This window comes from Ziziphus jujuba, chromosome 1 (genome assembly GCF_031755915.1).
Source record: "Ziziphus jujuba cultivar Dongzao chromosome 1, ASM3175591v1".
Lineage (NCBI taxonomy): Eukaryota > Viridiplantae > Streptophyta > Magnoliopsida > Rosales > Rhamnaceae > Ziziphus > Ziziphus jujuba.
Genome location: NC_083379.1, coordinates 3521426 through 3547009, shown reverse-complemented (window position 1 = coordinate 3547009; position 25584 = coordinate 3521426). Strand labels below are relative to the sequence as shown.

Genomic DNA, 25584 nt, shown 5'->3' with positions numbered 1-25584 from the left:
ATACCAAAGGATATAATTGTATAGTTTCGTTACATTCTTTTGTTATCATTTGAGGTATGAAACTATTAAATGATATGCTAAAATACCTCTGTGGTTATCCATCATCGATATTTGAAATCCAATGATCTATTGGAGGAAGATGTCCTTTTACTTATTTTACAGCATGTAAGTTTGATTTTCTTGGAGCTACAGGGGGTGTCTTATTGGCCTTCATTTTGGGTGGTGTTAGTATTGCAGGGTGATGAACGATACTGTCATCTTTGCTATCATCATATTCGTCGCAAGTGATTATGGCTCGCAAGTAGAAAACTTGTAGATGTTGAAGTATAACCCCTGTGCTGACGTGGAAAAAGCTCCTGACGTGGATAAGTGAGGCTGCAAGGTAGAATCCATGCTGGCTTATATACCAGGTGTTACTGAGTATGTAAAACAAGAAATATGCGTGCATGAAAGTGTGAGTGGAAGAATTTTATTAAAAAAAAAAAAACAGAATTGTAATCATTACATGAGAATGATGTAAGAAAATGATATATACTGTTATATTGAATATTGAAAAAGTAATACAAGCTGAGCTCACACAATTCTCTCCTCTAACCTCTCATTCTCTCTCTCTCTTTCTCGAATGTTCTTTCTGCAAAATATTGCAGAGCTCACAACCTCCATTAACATAGTATCAGAGCCTTGTTGGATCTGAATCTGGGTAAACACTGTGAGCTGAGATGAGAATGATTTCGAGCAACATCTGAGCTCGATTGAACCCAAAAAAAAAAAAAAAAAGAATTTCTGGTTTCTTGTACTGAAAGGACCAGCATAAACAATGGCTGGATCTAAAGTGAGAGCTCCAATATTCTCAGGAGAGAATTATTCTGGAGAATCAAGATGGTGACCATTTTCAAATCCCATGGGCTCTGGAGGTTCGTGGAGAAAGGCATTCCTATTTCTGATGAAAAGAAGAAGGGAAAGAGTACAGAAGCTGAAGGAAGTGCAGAAATGGAGGATGATGAACAGACAAAGGAGTTCTATATGAAGAATGCGAAGGCTTTGGGACTTATCCAAAGTGCTGTTTCAGATCAGATCTTCCCACGGATAGTAAATGCAGAGACCTCAAAACAAGCTTGGGAGCTGCTGTATAAGGAATTTCATGGTGGTGAACAGGTGAGATCTGTGAAATTACAAAGTCTAAGAAGAGAATTCGAATACACTAAAATGAAGGAAGATGAGACATTATCTAGCTATCTTACTAGGTTGAATGAGTTGATAAACCAGATGAAAACATTTGGAGAGGTTTTATCCAATGAGAGGATGGTTCAAAAGATTTTAATTAGCCTGACTAAAGCTTATGAACCTATATGCTTAGTGATAGAAAACACTAAGGATCTAGAAATAGTAGAATTCTAAGAGGTGATTGCAATTCTTAAGAGCCAAGAACAGAGACTTGACTTGCAAGTCATTGAGGTCACCGAGAAAGCCTTCTCTACCTTATCTGTAAATAATCCTGCTACAATCTTTAAACCACAAAACAGGGGAGCAATACACTCCAATGCAGCTAAATTCCAGAAAACTTGGACTCCAAGAGAGAAGAAGTGGGAATCGAACCAGAGAATGTAGCACAAATTCTATGGCAACCAATCTTATTCTGTGAATACTGTTCATGGAGGAAACAGATGGCAGACTGGAGGTAACCCAGAAAACTCAAAACCACAATGTAGAACATGTGGTAAATATCATTTTGGAGAGTGTAGATTCAAAGGTAAACCTAAGTGCTACAGTTGTGACAGATTTGGTCATTGGGCAAGAGAGTGTCCAAATGGGAAGAATGTGTAGAAAGCAAACTGCACAAATTAAATGGAGTTGACAGGTAACATGTTTTATGCAGCTAGTGAACTTGGTAAGATAAGTAAGGGCAGTGAATGGTATATAGACAGTGGATGTAGTAACCACATGACAGGAAATATAGATCTCTCGGTGGATGTGAAAAGGAATTCGTATGGAAGAGTTTAAATGCCAAATGGTACATTAGAGAGCATAGCTGGAAAATGCACATTGGTGATTGATACTGACAATGGCAAAAAGCATATTAAAGAGGTAATGTATCTACCTGGATTGAAAGAAAATCTGTTGAGTGTTGGCCAGATGGATGAGCATAGCTACTATTTGATGTTTGGTGGAGAAATGTGTCATGTGTATGATGGACCTACGTTTGAAAATTTGGTTGTGAAGGTTAGAGCCAAAGCAAACAGATGTTATCCATTAACTATGGCCTCGAGTGAACAGCTTGCTTTAAGGGTTCAAACTGATTTTAGTGTGGAAACTTGGTATAAAAGGTTGGGGCATCTACATCTAAATGCACTGCTGGAGTTAAAGAAGAAAGATATGGTTTTGGGATTACCAAAACTTGAAGAGACTATGAAGCTTTGTGAAGGGTGTCAGTTTGGAAAGCAACATCGAGAAGCTTTTCAAAAGAATAGAGCATGGAGAGCAAGTCAGCCACTACAATTGGTTCACATTGACTTGTGTGGCTCAACGCAGATAGAAACTGTTGCTGCAAATAGGTATTTTATGTTACTTGTGGATGATTGTACACGCATGGTTTGGGTTTACTTTCTGAGAAACAAATCTGAGGCTTTCATTTGCTTTAAGAAATTTAAATCCATGGTTGAGTTTCAAAGTGGTTTTAAAATCAAATGTGTGAGAAGTGATAAAGGAGGAGAGTTCTTATCTGGTGAGTTTGTTAATTTTTGTGAATTTGGGGGATTCAAAGGCAAATGATAGTAGCCTACATCCCATAACAGAATGGAGTGGTTGAAGGGAAGAATCGAGTAGTTGTTGAAATGGCCAAATGACAAATAGATGCCATATTACATATGGGGAGAAGTAGTGCACACAGCTGTGTACTTGCTTAATAGATGCCCTACCAAAGCTCTTGATGGAGTAACTCCTTTTGAAGCTTATAGTGGAAGAAAACCAGGCATTGCACACTTGAAAATTTTTGGTTCCCTATGCTATGTGCATATTCCAGTTGAAACTAGGCAGAAATTGGATCCTAAAAGCAGAAAAGGAGTCTTTGTAGGATATGGAACTTGTGAGAAAGGTTATAGAGTATTTGATCCTATAACTAAGAAGCTGTTTTTGTCTCGAGATGTTGTTTTTAATGAAGAATGTTCTTGGGATTGGAAGGAAAATGCAAACAATGACAGTGGAAATGTGATTGCTGCAACTATTGATAGCTGTGAGATTTCAGGGAGGAACTCATTGCCTGGAGACAGTCAGCAGACACCAGCAAAATCAAACTGAGGTGTTTCTGGTTCAGAAGAGGCTACAAGCAGTAGAAGCAGTGTGACAAATATGCAAAGAAATTCTGGTATGGGTTCCATTCACTCAGAAACTGATAGAGTACAGGCTAATTTTGATCATACACTAATAAAATGGAGAAGTCTCACTGATATCTTGGCAAGATGTAATAATTGCATTTTTGAACCTGAAAATTATGAAGAGGCAGCTCAAAATCAATCTTGGATTCAGGCCATGACAGAGGAATTGAATATAATTGAGAAAAACAAAACCTGGCAGTTGGTGAAAAGACCAGAAGATAAACCAGTGATTGGTGTTAAATGGGTTTACAAGATTAAACTCAATCTAGATGGTTCAGTTCAAAAGAATAAGGCTAGACTAGTTGTTAAGGGGTATGCACAGAAAGCAGGTGTGGACTTTAATGAGACTTTTGGCCCGGTTGCTAGGCTTGATACCATTAGAATCTTAATTGCTTTAGCAGCTCACAGAAGCTGGAAATTACATCAACTTGATGTTAAGTCAGCATTTTTAAAAGGTGTGCTACAAGAGGAGGTTTATGTAGAACAACTAGAAGGATTTGTGGTTGAAGGGCATGAGGATAATGTGTATAAATTGCACAAGGCTTTATATGGTTTGAAACAGGTTCCTCGAGCCTGGTATAGTGAGATTGATGCATATTTCTGTGAGAGTGGTTTTCAAAAGAGTCAAAATGAGGCAACTCTTTATACAAAGACCAGGGGAGAAAAAGGCTTGCTGATTGTGACTATTTATGTTAATGACATCGTGTATACAGGAAATGACAGAGAGATGCTCAAGTGGTTCAAGGAAGATATGATGAGAAAGTAGATTTGGGTTTATTGCATCACTTTCTTGGTATGGGAGTAATACAAACAACCTCAAGTATTTTTGTGCATCAAAAGAAGTATGCTTCTGCATTGTTAAACAAATTTGGTCGTACAAGTTGCAATCCAGTCCTTACACCTCTCATTGCAAATGACAAGCTTAGCAAGGATGATGGTAGTGGGACAGCAGATGAAGAGTAGTATCGAAAAATTGTAGGGAGCCTTCTGTACCTTACAGCTACAAGACCAGATATTATGTTTGCAGCAAGTTTGTTAGCAAGATTTATGCATTGTCCTATGAATAAACATTTTGGTATAGCAAAAAGAGTACTAAGATATATTAAAGGGACTTTAGACTATGGTTTGGAGTATGTCAAAGGAAAACAGCCTGTGTTAATGGGATATTGTGACAGTGACTGGAGTGGATCTGTGGATGACATGAGAAGTACATCAGGGTATGCTTTCAGCTTTGGAAGTGGGGTGTTTTCGTGGGCTTCAGTCAAGCAAAACTGTGTTGCACTCTCTACAGCTGAGGCAGAATACATCAGTGCATCTGAAGCAACTGCACAAGCAATATGGCTTCGGTTTGTACTTGAAGATTTTGGTGAAATGCAAGGTGAAGCCACTCCTCTGCATTGTGATAATACCTTAGCAATTGCCATTGCCAAGAATCCAGTTTTTCATCAGAAAACCAAGCATATTGACAAGAGGTATCACTTCATTAAAGAAGCTTTGCAAGATGGGATTGTAGACTTGACATACTATGTCTCTAAAGAACAAATTGCAGACATATTTACTAAGTCTCTACCAAAGGATCGATTTAATTACTTGAGGGAGAAGCTAGGAGTTGTTTCAGCACAGAGGTTACAGGGGAGTGTTGAAGTATAACCCCTGTGCTAACGTGTAAAAAACTCCTGACGTGGATAAGTGAGGCTGCAAGGTGGAATCCATGCTGGCTTATATGCCAGGTGTCACTAAGTATGTAAAACAAGAAATATGCGTGCATGAAAGTGTGAGTGGAAGAATTTTATTAAAAAAAAAAAAAAACAGAATTGTAATCATTACATGAGAATGATGTATAAAAATTATATATACTGTTATATTGAATATTGAAAAAGTAATACAAGCTGAGCTCACACAATTCTCTCCTCTAACCTCTCATTCTCTCTCTCTCTCTCTTTCTTGAATGTTCTTTCTGCAAAATATTGCAGAGCTCACAACCTCCATTAACAGTAGAAGAGCAAAGACCTAAGGGTAAAGTAAACTGCAGGCACAGATCATTGATCATACTGTAGTAGGAGAAACCAGCGGAGTATCTGCTTTAGGCTGGGAGATACTTTACCTCTACACAAAAGTCCCAATAGCAACCCATATGATGATTTTCCACTTCCTGTTCAAGAAATTGTAGATTGTATCCATATTTCCACTTCTATCTCTAGGAACAACCTGTAGGAAAGCTCTGGAAATTAATAAGAAAAGAAGGTATAGGTTATGATTATCGAAGTTATTACCTGTTTCCAGATGTCATCAAGAAACATGAAAACAGCAACCCTTATTTCTGCCATAACGAGTATGATAAGGATGATGAGTTCTAATATAGATTTTAAGGACTTAATCAAGTCTTGCAATTAGCAGAGCCCAAAATGTTTGTAAAGAAAAATGAACGTTGAGAAAATTGAATAAAGCACAAAAAAGGATACATATGTCGGACAACAAGGGTTCCTTGATGCAGCTCCAATGTATCCAAAACAAGAGATGAAGAGGGTTGCGCCAATCAGGAATAAAAGGTAAATGAACCTGCCGCCACAGTTATTTGCAGTGAAGTACATCCATTTTCTCCTTTATTTCCTTTCTAAAGGAGCAAAACAGATTGATATAATCAGTAAGACAGATATAAGACTACAAACCACCTATAAAAAAAAAAAAGAAAAAAAAAAAAAGAAGAAAAGTTCTTTTTATACCAAGCTGATGGAAGCAAATCAAACAAGTGGTTTGATGAATGGGAAAAAAGCAATCGTGGATGAGCCATCAAGGTTTGCACTTTGTTAACATGGAGTTGCTGATGTACAACATCTGCCCACTTTACCAAACAATAAAGTCCATAGAACAGTGTAGTCACGCCATATAAGGTGGAGATCAAGTTCATCAGCTGAAGAGGGAACTCTATAAATGGTCTTTTAGCCATTATATGATTATTATCAAATATTCATAACCAAGAATTCGACCCTATTTATTCAAAATCCTAATTCATTAGCCAATTAGAGTAATAATATATATATGCAGAGGCAATACTGTTAATATTTACTTTTGAATTGTGGTCCTTGTTTCTTAAAGTTTCTTGTTTTGGTGTATTACCTTTAACTAACCTAGAAGGAACTAATTCAAATTTCGAATGAAAAATGAAATGTGTGTGAGAGAGAGAGAGAGATTTTTAGGTTTAAAATGATGGGGCTTAATTGGGATGTATCAAAAAGACACCGTAAAAGTATGTTGGACATGTAAAATTGTGAGTAAGTGGTAATTATCATAGCGAAGGTTTGGAAGTTATTAAGAAATTAAGTAAAAATGATAGATATTTGTTAACCAAATAAAATTGAATTGAGTTTGGACTAATATATAAATTAAACCTATTTTTCATCGTATCAAGGGCAATAGCCATTGCAATATCCAAATGCCTATATATTCACGTATGGAAATCGAAGATTTTTTGTTGGGGTATTTTTCAGAACCAGTCAAAAAATATAACCGCAGAATTTAACCCACATATTTTACTACTGGCTACATAGGAAATTTGTAATTTGGTTACAAAAAAATTAGAAACTACGATATTTAAAATTTTTAACTTATTAATTACTAAATCTTATATGTAAAGACAAATATTATAACAACTTTTTAGAAAATTAAACATAATTTATCTTCTAATTAACTTAGAAATTATTCATGAAAAAGCATGTTTACGTCTCTGCATGTGTAATTAATTTTAGATCTTACCGTTTTTGTATGTTTTAGATATTGGAGATACAGCCGAACAGGTTTTTTTTAAGCAAAATTTTAAAAGCTGACTAGACAAAAATTTCAAATCAAAAGCTAAAAAAGCCATAAAACATAAAAGATAAAGCAAAATTTCTAACGTCAAAATTAATGTCCCCTATGAGAGTTTCTATTAATGTAAACAGCACGACCATACATCCTGAAAAGTTGATGGGCGGCCTTATATTTGCCTAATATTCTTTCTTTTTTATACTTGTACACGTTGGCTTGGCCTGGATAGTGTGAATGATTGTATATATAAATGTAATATGTGGGAGATAAGAAAATCAAATACGTGAGCTATTTAGCTAGCAAATATGGCTACTAAAGGCCTCCTCCTTCTTCTTCTTCTCCAAATCTCTCTCACACTTCTCCACCTTGTTAGCTCTGTCAATTCTCTTAACCGAATCAGTTTTCCGGCAGATTTTGTTTTTGGGACTGCATCTTCTGCTTACCAGGTCTCTATAAATACATTTTTTTGGTGATCTTCTCCATCAATTCTAATTAGGAAGGAAATGGCGTTTTAGAGAATATGCATTACATTTTTTATTGCTATCTTCATAAATTAATTGTCATATATTTAGTTAATTAACTCCTATACATGTGTGTGTGTGTGTGTGTGTGTGTGATATTAATTTGTAGTATGAAGGAGCTGCAGACCAAGGGGGAAAAGGACCAAGTATTTGGGACTCCTTCACGCAGAGACACCCAGGTAGGTCTTCTCTCTTCTCTCCCTAGAATAATTCCTTCAAATATTTGGTTACCATCCATGTCTGCAATTCCCAACTACTTGTCAAATATTTAGAATGTTCACGTAATTGGTGTTGTTCAAACCACCAAATATGAAAAATAGATGTGAAAAAAGTGTAAATTAGATGAGATAATTGTATAATTAATTTTTTCTCATAAACTTAACTAATTTAAGTAAGATTTAAAATACTAGCAACTTAATAATGACTACATGGTCAAGTGAAATTAGCTTAATTAGTAAATCATTCATAGTTTAATTAGTAAGTTATTCATATTTAATTAATAAGTCATTCATACTTAATTTGATGGTTGTGCAGAAAAAATTAAAGACAGGAGTAGTGGAATGCAAGCAATAGATTCATATCATCGTTTCAAGGTATGTGAGCCTTCAATTTATTCTAATTAATATTGAAATATTGCAACAAAAGATTCTAAAAGTATAAATTATCAAATAAAAATAATAATAAAAAGTTTTAAACATATATATATATATATATATTAAGCTATTACTTTAAGATATTATGAAACACTCACTACGTAACAAAAACAGGAAGTTGGTCACCAACACATTCATACTAAAAGTCAGACTAATTAAAGGTATAAATCACATAAACAATTTCGTGAACTGTATGCCTGTTTGGAATACTCTTATCTACTTATATAATTAAATTATGTCTTAAGTTTTTTTTTTTTTTTTTTTTTTTTTTTTTTTTTTTGGGGATGAAAAAATTATGTCTTAAGTTGATTAAAAAAAATGTTGGGGATCCATAACATTTGGCTCATAATTTAAGTTTTTTTCCCCCATTATTAACTAATAATAATCCCTTTCAAAAAAATAATAATAGTACTAGTCCCTTTTCATTTAAAAAAAAAAAAAAAAAAAAAGCTCCACAAGCTGATCAACCAGCTCCCTTCTTTTTTTTTTTTTTTTTTTTTTGATGTAATGTGGAAGACCTATGAGCCACTCACTAATTCTGCCAACTCAGCAGCCTCTAGCTTTTCAGTTGGATTAATTTCAACCAGCTTTCCATTTTACACTTTCTTAAAAAAGGCATTTAATTTATTGGGGTTTTGACATATTATGGAAACCAGGTATCACAAATGTATATTTTCATTAGCTTATGTAATATTTTTGTTATTAATTTCTTTGTTGAGATAATGTTACAACGCACATAATAAGTTCAATTGACAGGAAGATATTGGTATAATGAAGGACATCGGATTTGATGCTTACAGATTTTCTATTTCTTGGTCCAGACTGTTACCTAGTAAGATAATGCTGCCAATTATATATATATATATATATATATATTATATTCTAATAAATTCATACATCTTTAAGTAATAATTTTTTATTCCAATTGTACATATAATTCAGATGGAACAAGAAGTGGAGGAGTGAACAAAGAAGGCATCAAATATTACAACGATCTCATCAATCATCTACTCTCTAATGGTAATTTGATTTAGTCCTGTATTACCCAAAGAAAAAAAATTGATTTGGTCCTGAATTTCTTTGAATCTATTCTCCATATGATGCTCTCGATCATCTCTCTCTCTAAGCTCTGTTATTCCAGGACTTGAGCCATTTGTGACTCTATTTCATTGGGACCTTCCACAATCTCTTGAAGATGCATATGGAGGTTTTCTCAGCCACAAAATTGTGTAAGATTTTTTTTTTCTTTCTTTAAATGAAATAGAACAATCTACTCCACAATATTTATATGATCTCTGATCAAATTATGGATATATATGTACTTTGTAAAACAGAAAAGACTTCAAAAACTATGCAGAGCTATGCTACAGAGAATTTGGTGACAGAGTGAAGCACTGGATCACTTTAAATGAACCACATACTTTTATCAACATGGGATACTCATTTGGTTCATTTCCACCTGGAAGATGCTCCAATTCTTGCGCTCAAGGCAATTCAGGGACTGAACCTTACTTGGTTGCCCACAATCTGCTCTTATCCCATGCTGCTGCTTTCAATGTTTACAAGAACAAATACCAGGTAATTAAGAGTGACATATACCATCTAAAATACATATAAAATTAGAGATGATAAGTATGCTGGAAAACAAATAAAAATATTAATTTGGAATTATATAAAGTCTTATATTCAATTATAATTGAAATTGAGAGTTATGAATTTTGTGTAGATGTCTCAAAATGGCCAAATTGGGATTGCACTAGATACTCCATGGGTAGTTCCCCTGTCACACTCAGTTTCAGACCAGGAAGCAGCAAATAGGGCCCTTGCCTCCATCTATGGTTGGTAAGTCATACTTATAGTACCTTGAATTTTGATAAAAATTAGTAATCAAAATAGATAAGTAATTGATCTGATTTAACTTTAATTAAACAACATTAATTTTTGCACATTTTCCATTTCTTTTTTATCAGGTTTATCGAATCAATCAATTTTGGTCACTATCCAGCTGAAATGGTTAAATATGTTGGAGAAAGACTTCCAAAATTTTCGAAAGAGCAATCTTTGATGATTAAAGGATCATATGATTTCATTGGGATAAATTACTATAGTGCATATTATGTAACAAATGATTCCTGCAGTACATCTGAATACCCAAGTTACTCCTCAGATTTTTGCTTTAAAATTTCTTGTAAGTGAAACTACTTACTACCATTATAAAGTCTCTGCTTGCAATATTTCCTTTATCATAAAGTTAAATTCAATGGTTGCTCTGATTATCAACTTTTGACTTACTTGTATGCATCAGATGAGAGGAATGGAGTTCCAATTGGTCCTAAGGTATGGACATAATTATATATATATATATATATATATATATATATATATATATTTATATATGAATAAATTATCCAATTTATTTTCTATTTCTATAAGAAGATATTAATGAATGGTTTTTAGCAGGCTGCCTCAGACTGGCTCTATGTTTATCCACAAGGAATTCAGGATCTTCTGCTTTATACCAAAGCAAAGTTTAACAATCCTGTTATCTACATAACAGAGAACGGTAAAATTAAATTTCATTGGCCACTGCGATTAATGATTAGTTAATTAAATTATTTTAATTATATGATTACATCATGATTTTTCTCTCTTTTATTAATTGCAGGAGTTGACGAGCTTAACGATGGTAAGTTGTCATTGAAGGACAACATGAGAATTAAATACCATTCCGATCATCTTTCATTTGTTCATAGTGCCATCATGTGAGTGCTAATTAATAGAATTCCAAATCGTCATTTTATTTTATTCATATATATATATTTTTTTTTGTTTTTTGGTGAAATTATTTTATTCATGGTTTGTAATTAAATATGTTTGCATTTTGGTAGGCAAGGAGTTAATGTGAAGGGATACTTTGCCTGGTCATTAATGGACAACTTTGAATGGGCGGATGGGTACACAGTACGCTTTGGGATTGTCTTTGTGGATTACAATAATGGGCTGAAAAGATACCCCAAGACCTCAGCTAAATGGTTCAAAACTTTTCTCCATTGAGAAATTTGAGTTATAATAAACACTGTTACCCAAAAATAAATCTTATAATGAAGAATTTTATAAACTCCTTTTTCATGCCATAATTTCCATAAGGCTCAAAACATCCACTACCTAAAATCTTCCCGACATAAACAGGCATTTCCCTAACACTGCCCATATTAGAGAAATGGAAACCCACTAACCTAAGTTCATAAATCACCCAGGCCAAGATACTAGAGTCAAAAGAAACAACTGGAATAACCAAACCAAAACAAACCATCTACAAAACGAGGAGTATTAATGTCATGGGATGCTCTAGATTCCCAAGTATCAACAATGGTGCAAGAGCACCAGTTTCCTATTCAAAATCAGCCAAAATGATCAGGTATTTTGCCACTTTGTAGCAGCAGCATCTAAATGTTACTGGAAGTAGAAGTTGACATTTAACAATGTTTACTTCAAAAGAACCAATCCATCTTGAATAAAGAACCTTACATAATTATCTAAAATGAGCACAAGACACAGATACATACACAAATAATGCTTGTAAAACATCCATCTTAGAAGTCATGTTGTAATATGATATACAAACACAAATAATATTCATTGTACAAAGTACTCACAGGCAAGAAGGTGCAAGGAATCCAAGTCCATTTCTTCGATGCTCTTCCTTTAGACCCCTTCAATTTTATAATAATTATATTTAGATATTATATTTTTAAAAAAATATTATTCACCTCTATTTGCAAATTTATTTATCAATTTTTATTTGTTAGTTTTAACGGTTTAAAATTTAATAGAGGTTAAAAATTAATATGTTATAATTGAATAATATTAATATACAATTTAGTCTTTTATATTATTTAAATGATAGATATTTTAAAAATGTAAAATTTAAACGTAGTTAAAACAAAATTGAAAGGGTTTAAAAATGAATTTTTTCCATAAATAAAAGAAAATTTTTTTTATTTTTTTTATTTTTAACAAAAAGAAAGGGAAAAAGGCAAGATATGATAGAAATACTTAATTGCGGTAGGATACGGTATGACAATAGTGGGGATTACTATTTCGAATAACATAAAGAAAATAAAGCTGCTTGCACCAAGAAAAAAATAATAATAAAAATAAAAGGCTGCAATCCAACAAACCAATAATTCTCTTCCAACAAACTCCATAATTATTAATTCTTTTCCAACTCCATAAATATATTTGAAAGCTAAGGTATCTAAAGTTAATAATCTATTATATCATATATTAATAGCAAATAACTTCTATTTCTATTCTAATGATGTGTGAAATCCATCCAGGGGCTAGCCACTTGATCAAATATCTTCATGCAAAAGGAATATAATTTTGCTTAGCAACAAGGTATGGTTCAGTTATTTAATTTCTTTTTTTGATGTTTTAGTGGGTTGCTGAAAAGGGATAGCCCAGTTAGTAGTAGTATAAAGTGTTTTTTTTTTTTTTTTTTTTTGCCATTTATAATAATACCCCTACGTATTTACAATAATTTTTTTTCCATTTTAATTAGTGTAGATGTGAGTGGTTTATCAATTATTATAGGTAATTAATATTTGGAATTCTTCTTTTGTTTATTTGCTCTCTCTCTCTCTCTCTGTCTCTCTCTCTCCTAATGCTAGTCAAATTTTCCTTTTTCTGAATTGTTTCAACTCTCTTATTTCTTCTTGCTTTTGGTTCTTTCCTTCCCTTGCTGTTTTTCTTCTTTCTTCCTTTCCCTTTTATTTTCTCTTTGCCTGTGTGATGTCTCCTTCTTTGTTTTCTCTCTCGTGATCTTTTCTTTGGTGAGATCCTTTCTCAGTTCTTATTTCATCATAAGTTAACCGCATTAACTGCATGTTGCTTTACCTTCCAACTTATGGTGAATAAATTTGACATTCCTCATTGGTATTAAGATATACCTTACAGTATGCACATCCAAAAATAGAAAAGTTTTCGTTCACATCCAATAATATAAAACTAACCATATGTAATAACAATTTTTTTATATACGCTAAATGAATTTTATTATTTGTCACTATTGATAATGATCACCAACTTATATAGTAAATTTTAATTGGAACAATTAATTCTATTTTATTATTTTCTTATATTAAAACTATAAAAATAAACTCTTTAATGATATTTATTTAAATTGATATATAGCAAACATAGAGCAAAAAGCCAAAAGTAGGATTTGAAGCCATGCTGACTTACTTCACAACGCTCTATGGGTTTTTCTTCTTCTAAGTAAAATTCTCCAAATGTCAAGTAGATAGAATTTTTTTGACATTCCAAAGAATTTTGGGCTGATGCTTAGTATAACTAATAAACGAATTCGATCCCTCAAATAGTGTACCTTTTTCCCATCTTTTGCCACAAAAATCTTGCTTGTACATATATAACTTGAGTGTGTGAGCGTGTCAACTGAATCAATAATTTGAAAAGCCTTTACACACGCACAAAACGTCTCCCAATGATTTGATCAAGGAAAATCTTTCCTGCCCATAAACCTTTGATGTATCTAGTATTGGAATAAAGTAAACTTTCTTGGGGAACCTAGAGCTATTTGTTTCAAATTCGAACCAAACTTCAACCATGCCTCCATAACACAATGCATAGAGCTTTTCGCTAAACCAAACTATGCTTCTGTAAACTAAGCTTTCTCCAAATTGAGTCCACACAGTGTTGTTGTTGTTGTTTCCATGCATGTAGGTTGAAATAACATGCAAGTATTTGCAAAAGAGGTACTAACAAGCAAAAAGGTGCAAGAAATTTAAAACTTAACAAAAGTCTGTGATCACTAGCATGAGATCGGAAGATTAGTGGCCAAAGGTATTAAGATCTAGATGTGCAGCAAAGAAGTCCAAGGGTGCCTGTCTTTCATAAGATCTCTGACTCTTCTTGTAAATCTTATAAATCATCCATTATAATAAATAGGAAAATAATAAATACAAGAATTTTGAAAATAAAAAATAATTTGAGTATACCTCATCACTGTACTTCAAATTGTATTAAGGCATCTTATGAATGGTCATCTTATGTGATAGCCCAGACCACCCGCATGCAGATATTGTCCTCTTTGGACCTGGAAAATCCTCTTACAACCCACTCCTCAAGGGTTTGAAACGCTTCTCAGTGGTTAGGAGGAATCCTCTTCCAACCCCTACCTGCTAGTCCCACTGACCCGGGCCTCCCAAGACCAACTGAGATATTGTTCACTTTGGAAGCTAGGTGGTGAGCCCAATCCTACCTCTCAGGGTTTTACTTTCCCTCATGGGAACGCGTTTTCAAGGGAAATGTATCCACACGCTTATAAGCCATGCTTCGTTCCCCTTTCCAACCGATGTGAGATCTCACAATTCTCCCCCCTTGGGGCCTAGGATTCTCGTTGGCACACCGATCCGGATCCGGCTCTGATATCATCTGTGACAGTCCAGACCACCCGCATGCAGATATTGTCCTCTTTGGGCTTGGGGAATCCTCTTACAACCCAGCCTTCAAGGGTTTAAAACACGTCTCAGTGGTTAGGGAGAATCCTCTTCCAACCCCTACCTGCCAGTCCCACTGGCCCGGGCCTCTCAGGTCTACCTGAGATGTTGTCCGCTTTGGAAGCTAGGTGGTGAGCCCAATCCTATCCCTCATGGGAATGCGTCTTCAAAGGAAAGGTATCCACACGTTTATAAGCCGTGCTTCGTTCCCCTTTCCAACCGATGTGGGATCTCATATCTTAGCCTTTTTTTATCCTTCAAAATAGCTGCATAGCTTCTTGCTTTCAATAATCTCCTTTCTATCCTTCCTAACAATTGTCATAGCACCTATTTGCCAGATGCCCTTCCAATTGATGGAGTCCTAACTATTACATTAGGTCCAATAAAGAAGTACTAGTCTTCTCTAGAAGAAATTGGATGAGTCTCTGATGATGCATCACCAAATGACACCACACATCACCTTATTTCACTGTATATCATTGTACTTCATTGAATGTCACCACATAACACCACACTTTATTGCACAGCACCACATATCACCGCATGTCATCATACTTTACTGCACATCAATGCATGTCATAGCACAACACTGCACGTCACACCACATCACTGCATGTCATCTTTTAAACCAAAATCAAATGCATGAACTATTAGCTAGAAAATATGGCTAACAAAAGTTTGTAATCACTTACATGACATTGGAGCATGTCATCACACTTCACTACACATCATTATATTTCACAGCACATATCACTCAAACTAAAATAAATTGCATGAACTATTATTAGCTAGCAAATATGGCTAACAAAAGTTTGTAATCACTTTCATGAGATTGGATGATCAATGGCCAAAGGTATCAAGCTCCAGATGTGCAGCAAGGAAATCCAAGAATGCTTGTCCTTCACAACAACTTTGACTCATCTTGTAAATCTTATAAATTATCCATTTGCAATAAATAAGAAAATAATAATTATAAGAATTATGAAAATAAAAAAAATAATTTGAGTATATGTCATCACTTTCACCATTCCATGACAGAGTATTACTTCAATTCACCACTAGTATATTTGTCAGGACCCGTTCAGAATTCATTCCCCGGAACCCTAGACAGCCCTGATCCCAGGGAAACCCTACCGGACCCTCCAATGGAAAATCCGACAGAGCCTCCCCTAAGGGATTTAATTACCACAACTACTTGCACTGAAAACACACTTCTAAAATATCCCCTTATTCCTCCCACAAACTACAAATTGTTCCACAAATTTCAGCACTATTCAAAAGCAACAACAGTCCAGTGCATAAATAAAACAGAAGTATCCCAATAGTATACAGAGCTTTAAGAAGTGCTAAACAACAGAAATACAACAAGACTGAAAAGATATAATACACTGAAATGAAAAAGTATAGAAGTACTTCTCGAAACACAACTGCAGCGGAAAACTTGGTTCGCTCCGGAAGAACGTCTACCACCACTTGCACCTAAGGGAACGGAATTTAAGAGTGTGAGATGCTAATCATCTCCGTGAGTAACCCGAACTACTGAACACCTTTTGTGATAATAAAAATAATAGTAATAGCAATTAAGGGATAGAACAAATACCAACAATTAATAAATAAATAATAATAGCTGTTGGAAAATAATAATTTCCCTCAAAACTCTCACCAATCGCTCCGTTTGAAATGTTCCCTTTTTAAAACCTTTTTCGCAAAACCCAATGTACATACCTCCCAAAAACCAAGGGATTAAACAATTTAACAACAACAATTAAATAAATAAATAAATACTCCAAATATAATTAAAATGTAATAAATCATAATAACTAATTTTGAACACCTTTGGGGTTTAAAACATTATTTGCAATTTACACCGACGCACCACACCATATACCGGTGATGCCCTCCGATACCCAGCGTCCCGAGCACCGACTGGCGGGGGGTTAAAGAGAGAAACCTGCAACGGTCACTTCGGCGTCCCGACAGTACCGACTGCTAAAACCATCACCCGGCCAAGGAGGGGGGCGGCTGTGCGCAACAATAACCTTGCCTGCCCACGGTCCAATGGCAACTCACGGGTGAAGTAATAACCGCACGCTAAACCACATAATAACCGCGTGCTACCACGTGTCCATACACCATACACCAGAACACCAATACTGTATGAGTGCGTCTAAAAATAAACATAAGTAACCAACCGTACCGTTTTTCCAAAAACCACCGTGGGAAGTATACCAAATTTTCACAAAACACCATCCCACATATTTTTATTCAACAACCCGGTACGAAACAGCGATAATCAACAAACCACAATTTTCCCGAAGTACGAGATGCAACCATAAAAATACAGCGGGCATAATTTATAAATTTCAAACCAATATTTTCGTAAAATATTTAACCCAATTATGCCCGAAAAATCAAATTTAAAACCACGTACAAATACTACCAAAATACACCTTGCTCATGCATAATATATTAAACCACAATATAATTCATAAATAAATCACACCACATGAGCATAATTTAAATACCAAATTAAATACCAATTAAATATAATTAATTGCCCAAAATAATTTTTGAAGGTGGGTCACTCACCTGGAGCACGCAAATCAACTAAGATCCTCCTCGGGATCAACTCCACTACTCGAGCGTGCACCTAAACAACCATAGTACACCAACCAAAAATATTAATATTTTATTCGGGTAATTCCCAAATGGATACCCCGGGAGCAAACACCAAACGATATCTAAGGGTTACGAGTTATATACCGAATCGAAGCTCGCGTGATGAGGATCACGGATTCGGTCTTACTTTCCGATGATCGGACACGACGGGGTCGGAATCTCGCCGGAAAGCTTTTCGAGTTTCGGCTCCGCAATTCTCCCAAACCGTCGTGAATTGGCGGAAACGGAAGTGGGATTCGGCGAGCGTCGCCGGCGGCGGCGCGTGCGGTGGCCGTTGGTCGTGAAATTTTGCAGACTTGTAGATCGTGAGGAGAGCAACCCAACGGGACTGGCGGTGAGCAAAACGGAGGCCGGACGGCAGAGAAATCACCGTTTGAAGATTTCCGGCCCTTCGCCGGAAAATGCTCCGATCCCGGTGCGTCGGTGGTCCGATGGCCGTGATTTTTGGTGGGTCGGCCGGACTTGAGGAGAGGATCAAGGGTGTACGGCGCGTGTGGCCAGAAAATGGCCAGAAGTGGGTCGATTTGCGGTGGCCGGCGGTGGAGGGGAAAAACTCGCCGCCGATCTTCAGACGTCCGATCCGGGCGCGTCCGGCGGCCGTTCGCAGTGAAATTTGGAGGTTTTGCCGGAAATGGGGAGGGGAAACTTACTGGCCGGCGCGTGTACAGTAGATCGGCCGGAACAGTGGAAAAACTCCGGTGGCCGACGGTCTCTCTCTCTCTCTCTTTCTCTCTCTTCCCCGAGACTTTTATCAAATAAAAACCCCTGTGTGACACTGTTCATGCCACGTGGACCAATCAGAAGCTGACACGTGGTGTTTCACTGTTCACCGACCCAAAAACATTAAAATATTACGATATCCGGTAAACTTCAAACGTCCATAACTTTTTAATCGGATGTCCGTTTTGAGCGTGCCGCTAATCTGTGAACTCGTATCGACGAGCACTTCACAACCATGCACGAGTCAAAGCTCAATTCCCCATAAACAAAAAGTCAACTCCGGTACCTCCTGGACAGTTTGGACCGCAACTTGTTTTGCTCATAACTTTCAAACCGTAGCTTCGTTTTCGACGTGCTACCAGTCTACGAACTCGGGGCATCGTGCACTTCGCCACGGTACCCTGGTCAACTCGAAATTCCCACCGAGTCAAAAAGTCAACTTTTGACCCCTTCGGTCAACGGTCAACAGTCAACCTCGATCAACGTGCACGGATTCCGGTGCGATTTGGAACGGGGTGTTACAATATTACAACCATCAGTTTTTAATTTAAAGTATGGAATTCGACCGAGAACAAGGTAAGTGCTTCACAAAAGTCTCATTGAAGAAAATAGCATCCACTTCAAGCAACCACATCTTTAATTTTGTAAATTTTTGCATCCACAAATCTACTTTTGTAAATTTTGTAGAGAACCACTATAGAAAATAATAACTATAGTATTTAGAATTATAATCCATTCTATTCAAAATATTTGAAATTAAATATAAATTAGGAATACCTCATTATTATTCTTGAAGTTGTACTCTATCATCATCCACCCAGTTAAGGCTTTATCTGTTGTGGTTCCAAAGTAAAAGCTTAGTTTCCTCATGCTATCGATTTCTTGGCCATCATTGTCCTTCACATGTTTCAAACCACCCCCTACTTTCCAAAATCCATCTTCGGCTTTTCGACTCGCGGTACTTCGAGTAAAGAAGTACTAATCGTCCTTAGGTGAGACCATGTGAGCATCTGGTAGTAAAAAGCCAAATGACAGAAAAAAAACATACAAAACATATCAACGTCAATAATAAAATTGATATAGATAAAAAGAAAATGTAAATATATATATATATATATAATACACTCATAATAAACTGTAAGTTGTCATGGATTTTGTCCACAAACATCAGCTTCAAAAATTTTTGGACTGTAAACAAGCTTCTTTTGTATTTTTTTCCTGAGATAGTAATCAATTAAGTCAACATCAGAAGGCTCAAATATGATTCTTGCCCCTTGAATGCTGCTCGAATCCTTCATATATTTTATATATATATATATATATATAAACATATCCTTTAGTAAAAGGAATGAATCTTTAGAAGTACGAAGTTATTTTAATTTTAGGTAGTCTATAAATTTATTACCATATATAACCTCAAAAACAATATTTATAAGATATTCATGGTTGTTAGTACCTTATTTTCCAGCTTATATTCCAGAAGAATGAACTCATCCATCATCCACTTTGTTTTTATCTGACCATTAAAAATTCTAGAAGAGAGAACTCATCCATCACCCACTTTGTTTTTATCTGACCATTAAAAATTCTAGAAGAGAGAACTCATCCATCACCCACTTTGTTCTTATCTGACCATCGAAAAACCTATAACACCTCTTAATTCCTAAAGGATCATCAGCAGCATTGTCAATCACACTTTCAACCATAAACTTCCACTTCTTATTCTCCTAATTCTTAAAAATTTCATCATATATAAGGAAGAAAAAGCCATCTAGCAGTTTATATGTCTTTGCAAAAAACATTATATGTAACATCCTATCCCGAACAACATCGGAATTTTTTTCACGTTGACCGAGGTTGATTGGGTTTGACTGCCATTGACCGAGAGGGGTCAAAATTTGACTTTTTGATCCGGATGAAATTTCTCTTTGACTGGGATATCATTGCAAAGTATGCATCGATCTGAGTTCATAGACTAGTAGCACATTGAAAACGGACCTACGGTTTGAAAGTTATGGGCAAAACAAGTTGAGGTCCAAACTGTCCAAGGGATGTCGGAGTTGACTTTTTGTTTGTGCAAAATTAAGTTTTGACTCATGCATAGTTGTGAATTATTTATCAACACGAGTTTATAGACTAGTGGCACACCCTAAATGGATATGTGGTTTAAAATTTATGGATCTACAAAGTTTTTTTGTTTTAATACTGTATTATTTTATATATATATATATATATATTTTTTTTTTTTCCTTTTCCCCCACGTGGGAAAATGCCCCCACAGGCTTCTTCTTCCTTTCTTCTTCTTCTTCCTTCTTCTCCTTCTCTCTTCATTTCTCCTTCCCGTCAATCTCTCTCTCTCCTTGCTGCATCTTTTCCGGTCACCGAACGGCCACACGGGCCGGCCACCAGTGAATCCCAACCTTTGGCAAGCTCAGCTGCCAAGTTTGGTGGCTGGTTGACCGGTGACACACCTAGATCGGAGGCTAAAGCCGACGGCGGCCCATTTTGATTTCTGATGATTTCGTTGTTTTCTGGCCAATCCAACACGATTTCATATACTATTCCCCCTATTTTGGACCTCCTGAGCTCGATTTGAGGTCCATTCAACTCAATTCCTTGTCGTTTGGGAGACACTACAAGTTGAAGTTCGGCCGAAAGCTTCGGTCCAATTTCCGGCCACCTCCGATCGAGTTGAGTCCAATGGAGATCGGTAACGTATTTCTTGTCCCCTTAGCTTTCCGTTGATATCTTATTTGTGAATTTTGGATACCGTTTGTGTTAGCTCCCCCAGGTATCGGGTAATATTTATCCGAATAAAATATTAATTTATTTGACCTTGTGTAATATTATTATTCTAGGAGCACGTGTGAGTTGTAGAAATGACCCTATGGAGGATCTTGGTTGGATTGCATGCTCGAGGTGAGTGATTCACCTTCAAAATTATTTTCGGGTGTTAAATTAATTATATTTTGGGATATTCTAATATTTGAATGTTTTATTCTATGTTGATTTTGTGATAAAATGTGAATTAAATTTTGATGCCAATATTTGAATAAATTGAAATGTATATGTGCATTAAAGCATATTTTGATTTTGATAAATTATGGAGATTTTGTTTTTATGAAATCCAATTTTAAAGAAATTGTGAATTTTATTTTATTTGAATTGTTGTTGAATTTAATTGCGAATTTATTTGTGTTAATAAATATGTATTTATCTATTGATGAATTGTGGAATTTAATTATATTTTGAATTTTGAAGAATTGAAGGAATATTTATTTTAAATTATTGTTAATTTCATTGATGAATTTGAAATTGATGGAATTTATGTGATAGATTTATGACGATGATTTATAAAGGAATTGTGAAAAATTTATGAATTTAATTGGATGGAATAAACATGGTGGTATTTATGAGATTCTGAGATTTGAAAAAAAAATATATTGATTTTATGATTTTTTAGATGCACCATACACGTACTGATATTCTTTATACATGGATATGATTAGCATGCAGGTGGATATAGTGAGTGCGTAGGTGGGTGTGAGTAGCACACAGGTGATTATGGGGTTGTCCTGTGGTTGCCATTAGATAAGGGTAGGCCCCCCTCCATGGTCGGGATGCCTGTTTGCAGCGGCGCGGTGGGATGCCATGCAACTATATGCCGGTTTCTTTCTTTAACCTCCGGTCTGGCGGTGCTTGGGACGCTGGGTACCATTGGCGCCACTGATATATAGTGGGTGCATCATATGATTTTCACGACATGATTTTAGTTATACAATATTTTAGAATTTTATTTAAATTAAAGTGTTTTTAATAGTGTTTTATAAATTAAATTGTTTTGGTATTCTAAATTGAGTTTTATTGTTAATTTTTTGGTTTTATTTATTTATTTAAATATTTCTTGGATCATTTTTGTTAATATAAATTTTATTGTGTTTTCGTATTAATTGTTTACAATATTTTATTTCCAATTTAATATTTATCATTAGTCTTATTTTTATAATTATTTCTCACTAAGATTTTTGGATTATTAATTTATTGTTCTTTATTTGCAAATTATTAATTAAATATTTTCTAGATCTTTGGGGTATAAAATGTTGGGTTTTGCGAAAATATTTTAAAAAGGAAACTTTTTCAACTGAGTGAATTGTGAGGGTTTTGAGGAAAAATATTATTTTTAACTACCTATTATTTATTTACTTATTTTTTATCAATAAATTAACTAAGTTATTTACCCTTTTATTTTTATTATTGTATAGTAGATTGGGTTACTCACTAAGATGATTAACATCTCATATTTTTAAATTCCGTTCCCTTAGGTCCAAGTTAGTCGATGTTGATCGTCCGGGGGCGAGCTTGACGTCTTGGTTTGTTGCCGAAAGTCCAAGAGGCTTTTCCTTTCCTTTCTATCTTGTATTATTTTTTTTTATCTTATATTGTATTAAATTTCATATTCAATTGTACTAGATAATGCTCTGTATATTATTTGGACATTTTGCACTAGTTCCCTGTTAATTTTTGAAGTGCTGAAATTTGTGATAATATTTTGTAATAAAATGGGAGGAATAAGGTGGTGCATTTAGAAGTGTGTTTTTAGTGCAAAAAAATTGTGATAAGTCCTACCTTTAGGAGAAATACTGTCAGATTTTCCGTTGGGAGATTTGGTGGTGTTTTCCTAGGATCAGAGCTTGTCTAGAGTTCCGATGAGAAATTTTGGACCGGTCCTAACATTATAACATCAACACAAATAAATGTTAATTATCTATTTAACTTTTTAGCAAAATTAAAATACCTATAAGTGCTTCAGGTCCAAAATTGAGTTCCAATGATTCCAGTTCTTGAATGTTGGCATTAAAATGCTATGGGTTCTCCACTTTCTTCTCCAAGAACTCAATGAGTTCAAAATTTGAAGGTTGAAAGTGGAATCCCTACAACAACAAAATAGACATAGTTCAAAAAGAAAGAAAAAAAAAAAAAAAACAAACCTACATTTCAAAACAACCAATATCAGCTTTTGAAGATGAGGCGGCAAGGTTGTTATTTAGATGTATAAAGACATAGTCAAACACATAGTAAGTTCTGCAACTTTTAGAAGTATTGGTTCTCTCCCTAGAATAAAATTTCAAACTTTCCCTTCTCTCTTTTGTGAGTTTTCCTTCGTAACACTCTTTGTCTTGGCTTTCTTGTGCAAGAGAATCTGTGAGGTGTTAAGGTTGTAAAAGGGGTTTTGGGTAGTTAAGGAACATATTTATTCTAGTAATCAAAGAAGACCAATCTGATTCACCATAGAGGATTTTCTTATGTGGAGATAGAAGGAAAAAAAAAAAATTTGGTTCAATAGAAAGTGGTCAATGCTTTGGATCAACCTTATCCTCAGAATCTGACAGAAGAACAAAAGAAGGACATTGCTTAAATTGCATACAGCACCATCATTCTTCACTTATCTCACAGTGTTTTGAGTAAAGTAAAGAATTCTAAAACACTTTTGTTGTTTGGAAAAAGTTAACAAGAACTTTATTATTATTATTTTAGAACACTTTCATTATAGTTTCATATGGCAACCTTCTATTCTACTATAGTTTCATTTGGGAACCTTCTATTCTATTAATGAACACATGTGCTAGTTGAATTAACACTGATCCCAATAACTTAAACATATAGAAGGTGAGTTTTTATTTATTTATATTTTCTTTAACACTCTCCCTCACATGTAGGTCTGTCTTTTTTGGCATCTTTATATGTGTTTTTAATTTTTTAGATGAAGTTGTTGAGTTTTGAATCCAGAACTTCTTGGATCTTTGGCTCTGATATCAAATTAAAGTAACACTGATCCCAAAAGATTAAACTTATGGAAGATGGACTTTCATTTTATTTATATTTTTCTCTAACATAAATAGAGTTCTTATCAAATGCTCATAATTGTTCATACATTGATGCTAATGCATCTCTACTTTTGAAGTTTAATAAACTACATCATAGAACAATTTATATTTGACGCTTGTCCACTGCTAGCTCAAAAATAATTTCTTAAATGTTAATATTATTGTTCTTGTTTGATAAAATTCTGAAATTATTCAGTTGAAAGGTAAATGAAGATAGGATACAATTTTTGCTGCTGCAGAGTTAGAGAAGTTCTATACTGAAGTCCAGTAAATTATACTTGCTAAGCATAATAAAACTTTTGACAGATCTCTCAAGGCCAAAACGATGGGAAAGATGAAGTTGCTAGGATCTTATGTTGATAAGTCAGGAATTAGTGACTTTCTTGCCACATAGAGGATTTTCTTATGGAAAGAAAGGCCATGCTCCAAAATTTGTTTCCAACAAGCGAGGTCATGCCAGGTATCATGTACTTCAGAAAAAAAAAAAAAAAAAAAAAAAAAAGCTTGTACTTAGAAACTAACAGACTTTAGATTTGTAACCTTTCACACTTCTTTATTTTGTTTACTGTTAACATTCTGTTATTTGGCTAATTCCCAATGTCTTCATTTAATTAAAGTTTCTGCAAATTATGGCTTTGAATATGAAAGTGATTCCAATTGTTTTTCAGGACACGTATAAATAATACTAACATAGATTTGTTGCTTTCCTAATAAACACCGAAAATAAAATTTATCTTACATTACACCTAGGGAGGGGAAACGTTCCTTGTTGAGTTAGAGCTACATGATCGCTATTACTATTTTTCCTAATAAAATTTATCTTACATTATACCTTACAGTATGCACTTCCAACAATAGAAAAGTTTTCGTTCACATCCAACGATGTAAAATTAATCAAATATAATACCAATTTAACACATGCGCTTTAAAATAATATTTAAAGAAAACTTAATTTTAAAGCTGCATATGTATCAGGGATCAGAAGCAAGCCAGAAGGAGGGTTGGAAACCGTGCCGGCTTAGCTAATAAAGCTCTACAACTTTTTCTTCTTCCAAGTTAAATTTGACTCGTTCAATTCTCCCAAAATCAACATATATAATTTTCTTGACATTCTAAATAATTTAGAGTTCTTTAGAGCTGATATCTGATATCGAGATTATGCTCATTATTCTATTCTAAATAAGCTGGTTTTTCATTTTTTTTTTTTCTCCCCCAAAAGCTTTTTTCTGAAAACTTATCTAATACTTTGAAAGGAAATGAACAATTTGGTTATTTCAGCATTATTCATCAAATATAGTCAAAATTCAATCAGAAAAATTAAATACAATCCAAGTTGAAAGTTATATCTTTTTTTTTATTTTTTATTTTTTTTTTTATTTTTTAACATCAAGTTGAGAGTTGAATCAGGATTAAATTAGGATAATTGGCAT

The 25584-nt window shown here is 34.6% G+C and overlaps 1 protein-coding gene across 1 annotated transcript; it reads left to right on the top strand.

The window, feature by feature from the left end:
* Positions 1-7451: 7451 nt before the first annotated feature.
* On the top strand, positions 7452-11533 carry LOC107405978 (beta-glucosidase 24). The gene is made up of 13 exons (XM_025073468.3): positions 7452-7621; positions 7806-7875; positions 8231-8289; positions 9106-9181; positions 9292-9369; positions 9491-9578; positions 9684-9927; positions 10076-10191; positions 10320-10537; positions 10655-10686; positions 10810-10912; positions 11015-11111; positions 11238-11533. Exons 1-13 carry the CDS (start codon positions 7481-7483, stop codon positions 11401-11403), a joined length of 1488 nt encoding a protein of 495 aa, XP_024929236.3. The 5' UTR covers positions 7452-7480; the 3' UTR covers positions 11404-11533.
* Positions 11534-25584: the final 14051 nt, after the last annotated feature.